Source organism: Thalia democratica, chromosome 4 (assembly GCF_965202585.1).
Source record: "Thalia democratica chromosome 4, ktThaDemo2.hap1.1, whole genome shotgun sequence".
In the NCBI taxonomy this organism is placed as follows: domain Eukaryota; kingdom Metazoa; phylum Chordata; class Thaliacea; order Salpida; family Salpidae; genus Thalia; species Thalia democratica.
In genome coordinates this window covers 50,597,061-50,613,570 of record NC_139168.1, presented here as the reverse complement: position 1 = coordinate 50,613,570, position 16,510 = coordinate 50,597,061, and the positions used below count along the sequence as shown (strand labels likewise).

Here is a 16,510-nt window from a genome sequence, read left to right as displayed (position 1 = left end):
ACTTATTGTTATTCATTTTTTGTTGACACTTTTTCATACATCAAACTTTTTACTTTGTTAGGATCTCTCTCGAATTCTCTGTATACTGAAAAACATTTTATGCAGAAACAGCGTAGTCACGATGTTCAAAATAAGTATACATGTAAATGTATCAGATTTTAATTATCTAAAACACAAGATTTAATTTGATTTAGTTTAATTAAAAAATAAAACTTTTTAAATAACTTTTTTCAGCTTGTTTTAGAAAACTTGTTTTTTTTTTATGTTAAAGATTACAGTAGTGTTTACTTTTTTTTCTTTATTTATACTATAAAACAACTTTACTAATAAAAAAAAAAAGATTAACTTTTTACTTAGTTATGGGAATATAAAACTCTTTTTTTTTGTTATAGAGTAAACAAATTTATTCTAAATTTTAAGAATAATTATTCTTTCGATTTCCGATTTGACAATAGATCAAGTTCTTACAAGTTATAATAATTTTCTTTTGTTTAATAGACCTTGTTTTGTGTTAACTCCAAAATCATAGCTATTACATAATTTGATTATTTTCTTTTCATTAAGTATATAGTAAGTACTTTTAGTTAATAGTAAAACTAGAAATTATTATACAGTTAATAATTAAAAAATGTATGCAACGTAGTTTATTTTTGACAAAAAAATAATATAGAAATTAAAGTACTTTGTAAGTTAAACTTTGAAAATATATAAACCCATAATATTTTAACAAATTAAGAAAGAATCTTATTTATTTTTAGCATATACTATTTTAAATCTTACAACTATTTTAGTGTTTTATATATTTTTTACCAAAATATCAGACTTTAGCTTGTATAGAAATTAAACTTTGTCTAAATAAGAACAAACATTAGTATAAGGAGTTCAAACTGTGATAAAAGCTTTTATTGGTTCAAAAATAACCATTACTTATGTTTTAAAACAGATTAGAATGTTTTTTATAGGTTTAAAAAAAGTACTTTTACATAAAAACTATAAATTATCCCTGTATTTTTTTTATAGACAAAAGTTAATTAAAAAAATTGATTGGTTCAAGACGTTTGTTAAATTGTACACCACAGTTTTGTTAAAAAAAGGGTGATATTTAATATAACAACATCTTTATTCAAGTTTGACAAAAATCTGAAGAAAACATTTTATTTTTAATAATCTTTTATATATTTGATTTGTATAAACTATAACAACCATAAGAACAAGTTAAAACAAGAAAAGAAAAAGCTTTTACTATAAAAATGAATACATACTTTGTTTAATTAAAACAATATTGATAAAAAAGTATGTAAGTTGCATGTTATAAACCATTAGATGTTAACAAAAGTGTATCGTTTGTTTACTAAGAAAAGGATATTATAGTTTAACAACTGATGTATTATGTGATTTTGACAAGAAGCTATCTAATTTTAAAACCTTATTTTTTGTATATCGTTTGCAAGCCGTTTAATACTCTCAAGAAGCTTCTGTAAGTTTGTTTCAGCACAATCTGTAATTCATACTCCTGCTGTTGTTTACTCATTTTTTCTGTAAATAAAGCTGCGGGCTACTTCGATGAATATAACTGCTTGTACAACAATTAATTAGTAGAGTATTACTATTGCTTTTATTAGTTTCATTTGTTTTTATTCAATAAAAACTGTATTGTAAAAGATAACATTTTAAGGTTATAAACTCTTTTATAAAAAAAGAGTCATTGTTTCGACTTAAAAAAGATTTACGAACAGTTTGATTTTGACATTAATCACGCAATCAAAAGTCAAATTTTATCCGTTTTGTTTCCGACGTTCTTAGTTTTAAAACAAACAAAGAATAAATTATTCGAATGTTTTGACTTATGTAAAACGAGTATGAAAAGTTTTTATTTTTGTCTTCTTAAGATTAAAAGCTTAGTTTCAAAATAAAATCTTGAAGCCTACACAATTTTTTAAATAATTAAAAAAATTTTGCTATAGAATACAACAAACATAATAAGTAACTTTAATTACAATTTATGTTTATCTTAAAAAGCTAAATCTATTTTTATAAAAGTTATAACGTTTTTTCGGTCACTAGCAATTAAACTATGCAATGAGACAAAAAATGTATTATAAAGATTATCCCTTTTAAAGCTGGGTTTAAACTTAATAAATTTTTACTTAACTCTGCACTGTTGCATTAAACGGTGCTTTAATTTAAAATTAACTTAATGTTATTCTTTTCTAAAATTTGAATTAAAGTATTAGCGATTAAAATTGTGAATAATACACTATATAAATAGTTGAACATTTTTTTAATTAAACTATTTTCAGCAGGAATGTAATACAATACAAAAACTAAAAAGTAAAACTTAATTCATACTTTGAACGGAATGAATGCTGAAAGTAAGTCTAAAAGTAAATAAATCATTGAATGCTGAAAATAAGTCTATTAAATAATTAAATTATTTAATGCTGAATAAAAATAATTATAAAGAGTTTCTATTTTGGTCATAGTATTAATATATATAGAAAAATAATTTGGTATATTAAATTAATAAATAGTTACAGACTGTAATTATTTACAGTTAAACTACTTTTGATGTTGCATGTGTTGTCTCCAATTAGTTTAATGAAAAGTGAGATTGTCGAACAACCTAGCTCACAAGATGTTTTGATTGGCGGAAGGGCGACTCTTAAATGTCGAATTAAGAATGTTTTATCAAAAAAAGCAAAAGTTCAATGGACTAAAAACGGTCTAGGACTTGGTTATGAATTAGACTGTTAGTTTTGTAGCTTGAAGTAAAAAGACTTTTCTAGCTTTTAGCTAAAAACCAGATGCAAAGTATATTTAGTTTTATTACATATAACTATTTTCAGTGGCAATTTAAAATTAAATATTGAATTGTAATTTTCAAAAATCTTATGAAAGCAAGGTTTAAAAACTGTTTGTTACAACAAACACATTTTTTTTTAACTCGAACGCATATCTTAAATAAAAGTGATTTAATTAAAAATGAACAATAAAACAAAGGTAGCTAAAGTCTAGCTTCGAAACAAACTTTATCTTTTTAACGCGGTTTAGATTAATGTATTTCAAATTATACATAGAAACATTTAGTTGTATCAAAAGTTTTGATTAGAAATGTAACATATTTTAAACAAGTGTGTAAGGTATGCTAATTTATATATTAAAAGCACTTTAAATTAGCTTTTAATATGTTTAAAAACATTAATGATACTTCTTTTACATAGTATTTTATTAAAAATACTTATAAGATGAAATAGTGCTCTAAGGAACTTAACTAAATATGTTTACTATTCAAAAACATCATAGTAAAACAACTTTTGTTCGTAAAAAAAGTATACTAAAATATCTAATGTTTATAAAACTGCTTTTTAGTAATACACTGTGCGTATTAAAAAATAAAACTTTGAGAACCATTAGTTTAAAATTCATAGCTTGTCGATAAGATTTCTAAACAAATAGAAATAAATGAGTTTATCAAAAACTTTAAAAAAGCAATACAAGTATATCATAGTGATTTTTGACATATTGTACACTTTTTGTCTAATGTTTTTTGTTTTATAGTATCTTAGTTTCAAGAAGTGTCTGTTATGATATTGTTTATGAAAAAAATACACTTTCTTGAACAGAAATTTTAATTAAATAACATAATCAACGGCATATTAAGTATTGAAATAAATATATATCCTAATTATATTAAAGGTTGTAATTTTGAAATGTTTACCGTTAAAAGTAATTTATTTTAAACGCTTCTACAAACTTTATAAAAGATCATGTTTTAAACATAACAAAAGTTTAACAAAAAAATAGTGTGGGACCGGTATTTCTATTCCGGTGAAACTTCAAACGGCTTTTATGATATTGCAATAAACAATGTGCAGCTTTCTGACGAAGGTATGTATGAATGTCAAGCAATTATTCATAAAGCCACAGAAAAAAACCCTGAGTATATAAGAAGTAAGCCCGCTAGATTACAAGTTGTTGGTAAGTTTGTTTTTAACTACTTTTTCGAAGTATAAAGTGTTTTTTTAAATTTTAATATTTGTTGTCTGTGAAAAAAAAAACCAGTTAATAAAAGATGTTATTAGGTTGTAAGTTACTTTCAATGGATAGAAACTTTTAACATTTCTAACTACTTAACTATTTCAAAAAAAAACATTAAAATCTATAAGAATTTAAAAACATAAAATACCAAACTGTATTACATTTAAAATAAATTAACTGAAATAATATACTTATTAAAATGGAATTCTTTGTATTACCTTTTTTATGACTGCATTGTCTTTATAAAAGTAAAAAAAAAAAAGTAAAAAAAAACACTAAAACGACTAAAATAGTGTATTATCAAAACTACATTCAAAAATAACAATTTTAAGCTTAGTTGACACATACTTAATTTGGATAAAAAAAATTCTTTTCCATGAATTAGTAATAACTGTTAATACATGTGTATAGCGTATCATCTTACAGTTTGTTAAAATTGTTAAAAGTCTTTATTGGTTGACATCTGTTTTTCTTAAAAATAAAAATAAATAACATTTAGTTTATGCGTTTTTGCGAAAAACAGTTATAAAAGATTAAAAAAAAAACATACAAATAACTTATTCAAATTAAAATTATACATACAAAACTATTTGAAATAAGTTTAAATATATCTTAAAAGTACTTAAATAAGCTCATATTCAAATAAAATTTATTAACTTTTTTCCCAAAAGTTGTCGCTCAAAACAGTTGTGGATAAATTAAGTTTTATAAAATGTTTCTATAAAACGAAGATATATATAGATATATATATTTATCTAATTGTATAAAAACAACAGTTTATACAGCTGTCTCATACATGAAATATAAAATTTCATATACTCCTCAGTAAGCTACAGTTTATTACGATAGTAAACAGAAATTTAGATTTTGAAAATTTTTATAATAGTTGTGACGTAGTAATGACACAGTATATTGTACAGTTAGCTGAATTTGGAATAATACGCTGTAGTTGTTAATTTATGCATTTAGAAAGTTTAGAAAGGTTATTTTAGAAAAATGTTTTAAGCTATTAGAAAAAATTTTTAGACTGTTAGAAAAATGTTTTAAAATACTCGTGTTAGTGGCTTAAATTTTATTTTGTTTTAATACTTAGTTGGTTTTAATTTTGTTAACTTAGAACAAATAGAAATTGATAAATCAGATAAGAACGTAACATTAAACAAAGAAGCGAAAGACAAAACATATGTATCTATTATCAAAAATACTTTTTAACAAAATTAAAACCAACTAAATATTGAAACAAAATAAAATTTAAGCCGCAAACACGAGTATTTTAAAACATTTTTCTAACAGTCTAAAACTTTTTTCTAATAGCTTGAAACATTTTTCTAAAACAACCTTTCTAAACTTTCTAAAATGAATAAATTAACAACTACAGCGTATTATTTCAAATTCAGCTAACTGTACAATAAACTGTATCATTACTACGTCACAATTATTATAAAAATTTTTATAATCTAAATTACTGTTCACTATTGTAATAAACTGTAGCTTACTGAGGAGTACATGAATTTTTATATTTCATGTATGAAACAGCTGTATAAACTGTTGTTTTTATATAACTAGATAAATATTTAGCTCCAATTTTATTTGTCGAGCACTGTCGACCAGAAATTTTTATAAAATCTATAATATAATTTATATATATATATACAAAAGTTTTAATCTTAAAATATTTTCTACGGAGTTTTAATATTTCATTATTAACATTTTATATTAGTTCTATACACATAACGATTATTTATTTAATCAGTTTCATTTCAATTCAAACTGATTAACCTAAAAAAGTTGCAAAAAATATATAAAAAAATTTTTACACTTTAATATTTTAGTTTTTAAAACAAATAATGTTTAATTTGATAGTCTTGTAGATTTCGATGAAAAGATAGATATAAATCAAAAAAAATGTTGAATAAAAATGTCATTACAATATTGAACAAAGGTATAAAAAATTATAGTGCCCCCTAAAGGACCAAAAATACCATTACTAAGTACAAATGGTGAGTATAAAGTAGTCAGTGGAAAAGTTACGAAAATTCCTTGCAACGCGTACAGTAGTAAGCCACCAGCTATAATCAATTGGTATAAAGGTAAGTTAACCAAAAAATGTAATGTAGATCAAATTATCATTTCGTTTTAAAAAATGTGCTAGTTGCCTAAATTTTATAATGCTTTGTGCTTGTACCAATGAAACAACACTGTAAGCACTCTTGACCACACTTAAATTTGAATCGTACTAAAGAGCTAACTATATACATAAGGATTTTAAATTGTACTTTTAAATACTTGAAAATTAGTATTGCAACAAGTTAACGATTAAATTTATTGAAAAACACAAAAAGTATAGTACTACAAAGTTTTAATGAAAAATTAAAAAAAAAATTAATAGCAGTTTTTTTGACTTCCTTAATTACTTTAATATTTGACTATTTAGTATTAGTTTAATAAAAAAATTAAAGAATACATTCTAAATATATTTTTAACTTTGAAAGAAACTATTATACTTTATATTTATACTTGTGTACCTCAATGTAGTTACTAAACTTTTGAACAACAAAAAAAGTTAATGTTTTATATTTTAGATAACAATTATATATTTATATTTCTAGACAAAATAAAAAAAAACTTTGTAACTAATAATCAGTCATCTTTGAACTTTTAATGTAACTAATTGTAAAATTTAAACTATGGTAAATTACTTTTAAATTTTGATACATTTAGCAATAGGTATTATATTTAACTTATTGTTTATTTTTTCAGACGATATGTTAGTTGAAGGACACCGTACAATAAGTAACACAAGTTTACCAAGAAACTTTTTGTACAACACTACAACATATTTAATAATAAATGGTAATCCTAATAATGACTATGAACAATATACTTGCAAAATTGAGCCTTATAAACAAACTGATTTACATCAACAAAAATTGACAATCACAACCAGAATTATACGTTAGTTAAAGTTTTTCAAAATAAGTTTTTTTTTGTTCAGTGTGAACAAAATTACCAGCATTTTTTTTTTTAAACTTTAGATGTTCCGCAAGCTAACATCGAACTCTTGTCACATGAAAAAAATAAAATAATAGTGGAAGGTGAACCTGTAAAAATACAATGCAGAGCATACCCTTCATTACCTCCTGTTTTTAACTATGAGTAAGAGTTACATTATTTTTTATTTAAGTTAAACAAAATCAAAACTTATTTTACTACTAAGATGGATGAAAGATGGAAAAATTTTAATGAATGAAAAGAGTGAAACTCTTTATCTACCGTCAATTGATAGATATTTAAACAAGAAAACAATTTCCTGCAGAGCAGAAAATGAAGCTGGTTTTTCTGAGCAGAAGGAATTAATATTAACCGTTAAATGTAAGTATTATGAGCAACAAAAGTACAAAATATGTATTAGGGTATTAAAAGTTTGATTTATAGAATTAAAAAAATATTTAACTAAAATTTTAAAACTAAACTATTTTTCTGTAGCTAATATTCAAAATAAAATAGCTGTTTGTTTAATATTTTACAACAAAAAACTGTTAAGGCTTTCTAACTTTCTGTACACTTTCGCAACGTTTGATTTAAATTTTTATTGAAAAAAGTTTTTGTATAACTTAAGTAAAAATTTTCTTAGCCTTAATAAAAATATAACTATATTGATATATATTTACAAGTATACTGGTATTTTCTTAGAGGAAAGTTTTATTAATACTAAACTAGTACTCGTAGTGTTATAACTTATTATAAAGGCGCTAGAACATGAACTTAAGTTATTTTGATTTAATACTTTAACTGAAGTGTTTAGCTATATATTTAAGTGTTTAAAAAAAAAACTTAAAAAAAAAAAAAGTTTAAAAGCTATTAATGTTACATGTAACTTATTTCTATTGAATATAAAATTAGCTCAGAAATATATTTTAGGGATTTTAAAAATTAAAAGCTACAAATGATCAAATTTAGAAAATACTTTATGCTTGTTTACTTTACGCAAAAATATTTTTTTTAATAATAATTAAAGCTACTAACACGAAAAAGCTAAAACCTAGAATTTTTTTTAATTATATAAACAACAAAAGAAATCAATTCTTAACTAATCTATCTAAATTCTAAACTTTATGGTATTTCATAAAAATAGATTTTTTGAAAGTGTTAAAAAAAAAACATTAGTGCAAATTGTCTAAAAAAGCAATATTTAAGCAATGTAGTTTTTTGTAATTTTTGACATTTTCTTTTTTATTTTTGACACTTTTGAAAACGCCTAAACCGATTGAAGTAAAAATAAATTAAAAAAAGAATTTTCTTAAATTTTAGATGCGCCAGTTTTGACCAGCATAAGCGATGATACTTGCATAGAAATTGGTCAATCCGTTCGCTTATTTTGCGACTGGGACGGTAACCCGAAACCAAATAAAGTTACTTGGACACACGAGGGAAAAATTCTGTCGTTTGATAATCAGATAAATATTTTCGATATAAAACAAAATCACAGTGGAGAGTATATATGTAGTGCATCATCAAAAGTATGCTGACTTTGAACTTAAAACATTGTTTAAGCATGTTTAATATATTTTTTTTAGATTGGATCCAATCAAAAGTCGGTAAAAGTCTCAGTGAACGGACCACCTAAAATATCAAGCAAATATTTAAAAAATGCTGTCGTAGGTAAAAACGTAGAAATTGAATGTAAAGTAAACACGTTTCCTTCAATCAAAAGAATTGTGAGTGTTATTCAATTAGCATTACTTTTAAGTAGACAATATCTTTTAAATTCATTGCACAAAGCACATACTAGAGATTGTAATTAAACTAAAAGTGAGTTAAGTTTTAAAGGGAACCTAATTTAAAAAATTGCAGGTTTTTAAATATTTTTTTTTATATTGAACTTATATGATTTAAAACCATATAAATTAGGAGTGGAAGTGGGTAACTGAAACAAAAGACGGTGAAAGAGGTTTTAAGTTAGTAAATAATGACCACGTAAAAGACAAAAGTGGAAAGAAAAAATATGAAAGTATACTGTCGAAAAACAACTTCGCTGGTAAATTAAAGATCTTTAACGTTGATGATAATGACATTTACAAAGTGAAAAGTGGTTACCAGTGCTTTGTTGCTAATAATTATGGAAAAGACAGCAAATATTTCTTACTTATCAAAGGTCAGTTGTAAAGCTGAACTTAAAAAGGTTTTTATATAAAAGATCTAAGTTTCTATAATTTTTCATATAAAATACTAACAAAAAATTCAATATTAATATTGGAGTTTAAAATTTCCACCTAAAGTCCAAAAATAAAATCCTTTTTAAGCTATTAGAGTTTTGATATAACAAATTGTTTTAAGTAAATAATTTTACATTACTTAAATAAATTATTAAAATTTTTTCTTGTTTTTGCGATGTTTTAGTAAATACTTATACACTTTTTTTTAAAGCATGCAAGGTATTTATAAGTGTTTTTTTTAACAGGTGTGAACTCAAACAAATCTTCGAACTCAAAGGGTATAATAATCATTTGTGGAGTTACTAGTGGAATCGTTTTCATCTTACTACTTATTGCTGCAGTCTATTGCTATTTTACGTATTTTCGTCAGCGTAAATGTACTAATTTAGAAAGTGATGCAAACAGCCAGCTTCAATATAGCTGCAACAATGACAAAGTATTTATTTGCTTTAAACTAGGATCGATTTTTTATTAAATTGATTTTTTACAGTAAATTTATTTTTTTTGAAAAACTATTTTTTGGACCCATACAATGTTTATACATATGTATATATATATATATATTAAAGGTTTTATACAAAGTTCTGATCGATAGTGCTCGACAAATCAAATTGGAGCTTAATATTTATTTAATTATATAAAAACTATAATTTAAACAGCTGTTTCACACATTGAAATGTAAAATTTCATGTGATCGTCAGTAAGTTACAGTTTATTATGATAGTGAACAGAAATTTCGATTTTAGAATTTTTATAATAATTGTGACGTAGTAATGGTACAGTTTATTGTACGATTAGCTGAATTTGAAATACGCTGTGAATGTTATTTTATGCTTTTTAGGAAAGTTTAAAAAGGTTATTTTGGAAAAATGTTTTAAGCTATTAGAAAAATTTTTTAGACTGTTGGGAAAAAATGTTATAAAATGCTATAAAATACTCGTGTTTGCCGCTTCGATTTTATTTTGTTTTAATATTTAGTTGGTTTTAATTTTGTTAAAAAAGTATTTTTGATAATGGATGCATATGTTTTGTCTTTCGCTTTTCTTGTTTAGTGTTACGCTGCCCGAAACAATAAACAGAAGACTAATAAAACTATCTAATAACGAAGAATCCTTCCACAATGTAAAAAATGAATATTAAAAAGCATTAAATTCGGCCAATTATAAAAACACCTTAAGATACGATAAGACCACTTTACCAGAAAGAAATAAAAAACAAAGAAAAAGAGACATAATATATTTCAACTCACCATTCAGTCTAAATATAAGTTCCAAAATAGGCAAACAATTCTTAAACCTGATTACTACATCATTTGACGAAAACCACCCATTCCATAAAATATTCAACCGAAGCACAATCAAAATATCTTACAGTTGCACAAATAATTTCAAAAGTGAAATAATAGCTCACAACAACAAAATATTAAACAAAAGCAATATAAACGATAAAAGCACCATAAAAGATAAACTTTGTAATTGCCGTAAAGAACCTTGCCCTTTAAATAACGAATGCCTAGTGTCAAATATAATCTATAAAGCAACAGTAACATCAAATAAAACAACAAAGCAGTATATAGGATCGACAGGAAATACCTTTAAAAAAAGATACAGAAACCACAAATCATCATTCAACAATATTAACAAAAGACACACAACAGAACTTGCGAATTACATATGGAACTTAAAAGATAACAATACAGACTACAAAATTAAATGGGAAATATTAAACAGGACAAAATTAAAATTCAATACTAAATTCGGCTGCAAACTTTGTAACTTAGAAAAAATAGAAATCGAAAAATCAGATAAGAACGTAACACTAAACAAGAAAAGCGAAAGACAAAACATATGCATCCATTATCAAAAATACTTTTTTAACAAAATTAAAACCAACTAAATATTAAAACAAAATAAAATCGAAGCGGCAAACACGAGTATTTTATAGCATTTTATAACATTTTTTCCCAACAGTCTAAAAATTTTTTCTAATAGCTTAAAACATTTTTCCAAAATAACCTTTTTAAACTTTCCTAAAAAGCTTAAAATAACATTCACAGCGTATTTCAAATTCAGCTAATCGTACAATAAACTGTACCATTACTACGTCACAATTATTATAAAAATTCTAAAATCGAAATTTCTGTTCACTGTCATAATAAACTGTAACTTACTGACGATCACATGAAATTTTACATTTCAATGTGTGAAACAGCTGTTTAAATTATAGTTTTTATATAATTAGATATATAAATAAATAAATAAATATATATATATATAAGGAACGAGTTCCAAACTAAGTAAAATTTGACACTGTTAAAAAACTATTGAAAGTTTGCAAGTTTTTGTGGTGTTATGTTATAAAGTAACTATGTGAACTACTTAAAAGTTATTTTATTTACTCAATAGTCTTAACAATGACTTTTTATAGGACAAAAACAACGATGAAAACTTAAAAGTATCATTGATGGGTGAAAATGGTACAACAACTTTAGAAAATGAAACAAACAATTTTTATGACAAAACAATTTTGCAAACGACTGAAAAAGAGGATTATTTTATAAAAGAAAGTCGTAGTGACGTTGATTATTCTAAACAAGAAAAAAATGAGGAAAGTTCTAGCATAAATGAAAAAATTCCAACTCCGATATCTAACCACGATGATGGATACCACACTGAAGGTAAATTTGTTATGTATTTATTTCTCAATAGAATGTTCTTAGCTTAGACGTTGTTAATAATAAAAAAAAGTAAAAAAGATTCTTTTTTAAACAACTGATTACGAACAATATATTGTTGTAGGTGGTTCATGGCATCAAAATGGGACTTTAACAAAACAAAAATTTCCAACGAATACAACAAAGATTTCTTCTATAACTAACAACTACCCAACATCAGTTTTACAATCATGTCATAATGAAGTAATGATCACATCACAAATACCTTGTTTTCAGAGAGATAATCAATATAGATCGTTGGGCTCACAATCATCTTCTCCAGTACCTATGTACTACCCTCAAAACTACATTCCGTTGACAACTCAACGTTACAGCCATCAAACAAATTTTGTTGACACCAGGGTCTACCCGCAACAAAATCTAAAGCAATACAACGCATCACATGATATAGACTTGAGTCAGGTATCAAATACTACAGACACTTCACTGTTTAGTAATTGCGACAAAAGACCAATATCCAGGGGAGATACAAACAAGATACAGCAAAGCAAACCTCGAATGGTTACCCGCGTATGAAAAATAAAGTTTACTCTAAGTGAATTTTGATGTTTTTGATTTTTGAATGCTGAATTGAAAATGACAACTTAGAAACCAAAAGTTGTTGGTTTTGGTTACTACTCAAACAACAATTTTTAGGAAAAAGTCTAAAGAAGGTTAACATACTTTTAAAGTTTTAGAATTTTTTTTTTTTGTTTTATAATAAAACAGTATTTAATCAAGTAACTTAAAACATTTTATCACAGTTATTTTTACTTTTATTAGATTTATATAACATATTGATTTGTTAGCTATTTTTTCTTTAATTTTTTTTTTGATAAACAAAAAGTTATAATAGATAATTTAGCGCCAAGAGCTGAACGAATACAATTCACTGTTTTTTATTAAAGCTTGTACATTTTTATGTTTATTCTTGTATTACTAGTTTTGCAAATAGTATGAATTTTTTACATATTAAGTATGTTATTATTACTTTTAGCTAATAGAGCTAAAAATTTGATAGTTTCAGTTAAACTTTTTAAGATAAAAGTATTAAATTTTCTTATCTGTTTTAATAACTAAATTTAGAAAAAAATAATCATTTAACCATCACTTTGAAATAAATTATTTTTATTTATATCTGCATATTCAAATTTACTTTTGCTGCTAAAATATTTAACTTGCTTTTCATCTCTTCGAAAACCATTAAAGAATAATGCCGGTACACAAGTTAAACAACATTTCCCGGACTAGTAACTTACACTTGCTATTTTTTTAGAATGTGTAGAATAATTTTGAGTTGAAAAAAAACTGGTTATATCTAAATAAAAAACTTATTTTTTACTTACTATTCAAAGTTACACAAAAATTGTCAAAATTTGCACATAGTATTTTAATGATTTTGTTTTACGCCAGTGCATTATGTTGTTTTACTACCATTGTGTTTAGTTGTTTAAAGACTATTTACAACAATACGATTCATAGTTTGTCTACATTTTTAAAGTAAAAAATTCAGTTAATAATGTGTTCTTCTAGTAAACGTTTAAAATTTTAAGCTAAATAATAGTACGTTTAAAGAGTATTTTTTACTCGAAGTATTTTTTGATTAAACTCTTAGTCGTTTAAATTTTTATTGTCTTATTTAGATAAAAAAATTCTGTTGAAATTATTTAACACTAACTTTAATACATTTCACTAAAACATTAAGTAACAAAATTTTTTTAAAGTGCACTTCCATTTTAAGTAAATATATTGAACAAATAAGTAAACACGGATATTTTACAAAACTATAAAACTAAATATCTATAATTTGATTAGCACTAAAACTTATTAAATTATTTTTATAAAAAAAGATTACGACCTTATTATCCAAAACAAACATAACAAGAAAATAGAATCTTTGTTATGACAGATAAATTCTAGCGTGAAGCATAAAACAACTGCAAAATAAGTAATATCGAACTAAACACTTAAAAAATAGAAAAGGTAATCAAGCTGTTTAAATCTTATAATAAACACCTGCAAAATTTTACATTGTCCAAAACCTTATAAACAATTATCTTTCTAAGTTAAAAGAAGTATTATTCATATTATAAGTCCTACAACTTTTTTATTTTAATAAGTTTTGTTTATATGAAAATTTTAATGTTTGTTTTGTTTAATTTTTTTAAATTCCATTAAGTTAAAATTAGAACATAAAATCGTATTTTAGGAAGCCTTAAATATGTTCAAATTTAAATACAAAGACATAACAACTCTTAATTTTTAATTGTATGTGCCATTTGTTACTACTTTATCTTTCGTTAATAAAAATAAGTAAACAAACTGAAGTTTTAAGAAATGATAAAATAACAGTAACAAGAAAGCTTTGCAACATAGTTTTAATATACTAAAAACTTTAGTTGTAAGATACTTTTTTAGTTGTTGGTCCTTAAACGTTTACTTCCAAATAAAAACTGTTGGAGTAACTATGTAACAAAATAAGGGATAGCTGTTTTTGTTCATACTTGCTGGAATAAATAAAATTGCTTACGATTAGGAAATTAAGTATGATATACAACTGCTTAAATGTTAAAAATCATTATAAAACAAATAAGTTATTAATTTACGTAGAACAAAAGTTGTTTTCTTTTACAATCTTGAAGTGCAAATAGCATGCAAAAGTCTTCATAAAACGAAAGGGTTTTAACTTATGATATAAATCATACAACTAAAGAAAACACTTATCAGAAAAATTGTTCTATTATAATTCAAAAAACAAAAAGTCGTTTTAAATCTGTATAAATAAGTTATTAAGAAAATGAATTTCATAAAAGTATAAAATTAGTCTTGTAATAATTACTAGAATAAATTACTAGGTTTAAAATTTAAGTTTTGACCTCGTATATCTTCAAACATACTTATATATAGTTTAAAACACTGTTTAGAAAACAATAATGTATAAAAAATAGTAATATTGTATTTAACTTACTTTAAATTTTTTAAATATTTTTAAAACAGCTTAGTAGATAGAAGATAAATAAAGTTTATTAAGTTTAAACAATAAATTATTTATAACTTTTTTTCAAAATTAAACTTATAACTATTGCTTTTAAACAATTTATTAGTTTAACTAAAAAATTTAATGTTTCGTTAACTGTTATACAGTTTGTTATGAATTGCTGTTTGTTTTTATTTATTATAGCAAAATGAATTACTTGAAAGTCGTCTTTAAAGCTAAAAATAAGTCCAAATTTTTTATATTTATTTTTTATATTTTAATAATGTAATCAAAATAAAAATAATAATAATTGTATTAACAAGTTTATATTGATAAATGTACTAATAAATGTATTAAAATTACTTTTAATGTAATACATAATTACTTGTTTAAAAAGTTTGCAATGACAACAGAGGCTTTCTACTTTCGTAGGTGCCATTTATATAGATGTTAAAAATATCATATTTTCTTGTACTTATATTCGAACTTATTTTGTAAAATATTTGAAAGTGTTCCTCGCAAAACTACTTTAATAGTAACAAACTCACAACTTAGTAAAAAAATGTTTCTTCAATCTCATATGTAATAAAAGTTTCAGTTTTTATTTATATATCTAAAATAGAGATTACACATAGAAGAAAAAAAAACAATTCTGTTTCGTGCTTTGGTATTTTAAAATTAAAATAGTCAAAAACACATTACAGCTTAAGAACATTTTTAACTATTATAAAAAGTTTGTAAACTTGAAAAAAAATTACCTTAAAGAAATGCTACTAAAGTAAAAATTCAACATTTTTAGTTTTACAACTTACTTTTACTTTGCCAAAAACTCGTGTTTAACAAAATAAAAAGAAAATTTTATGGAAAGCGGTTAGAAAAAAAAGTATATTTAACTACATTTAGTAGACTATTAAGCAAAAATATTCGGAAAAGCCGTTAAATAAACTTAACAAACTCAATTGTGCAAACCAAAAAAATAAAATTATAATTGGGTTCTATAACAAAATCTTAGTCATTAATTTCAAAATGTTTTATAATTTTATAGTAATTGTGCTTAAACTTTAATCGATTCGTGAACTGGCTTATTAGAAATGGAATTTGTAGAATTCTTATTTTTTTAGTTATTTATTCAAAGTGAAGAAATTGTAGCATTGTCAAATTCATAACTTTTATACTTTTTTGCAAATATTTTAAGAAATTTCAATAACTTCACATGTCTGTAATAAAATAAAACTAGTCAACAAAAGTTGTTTTTAATATTATTTAAAAAAATAATTTAGAACAATTTTAAATACTTGTTTTTTTAAACTTATTTTGTTACAAAAATATCCTTTAGTGTTTTCTTAATATATAAGTTTCTGAAAACGAGAATGAATTTAAGGTATATCATTATTTTTTGACTAGATTTTTTTCTAGTTTATTTAAACTGTTATGTACAAACAAAAATACGTTAAAAAAGCAGTTAATATATTTTATGTACTAGGCATTATTTGCATTAAATATTTCATCACGTAAATAAGAGTCCATAATTTTGTAAGATTGTTGAAATATTAAAGCATAATGTTT

The 16,510-nt window shown here is 23.6% G+C and overlaps 1 protein-coding gene across 1 annotated transcript; it reads left to right on the top strand.

The window, feature by feature from the left end:
- The first annotated feature begins 2,299 nt into the window (after positions 1 to 2,299).
- LOC145834505 (kin of IRRE-like protein 3) lies at positions 2,300 to 12,800 on the top strand. Its single transcript, XM_082941950.1, has 13 exons — positions 2,300 to 2,372; positions 2,555 to 2,749; positions 3,805 to 3,978; positions 5,997 to 6,128; positions 6,799 to 6,993; positions 7,074 to 7,194; positions 7,256 to 7,410; positions 8,350 to 8,558; positions 8,616 to 8,756; positions 8,950 to 9,193; positions 9,500 to 9,690; positions 11,682 to 11,931; positions 12,053 to 12,800. The coding sequence occupies exons 1-13, from the start codon at positions 2,360 to 2,362 to the stop codon at positions 12,502 to 12,504; spliced, it is 2,472 nt and encodes an 823-aa protein (XP_082798076.1). The 5' UTR covers positions 2,300 to 2,359; the 3' UTR covers positions 12,505 to 12,800.
- Positions 12,801 to 16,510: the final 3,710 nt, after the last annotated feature.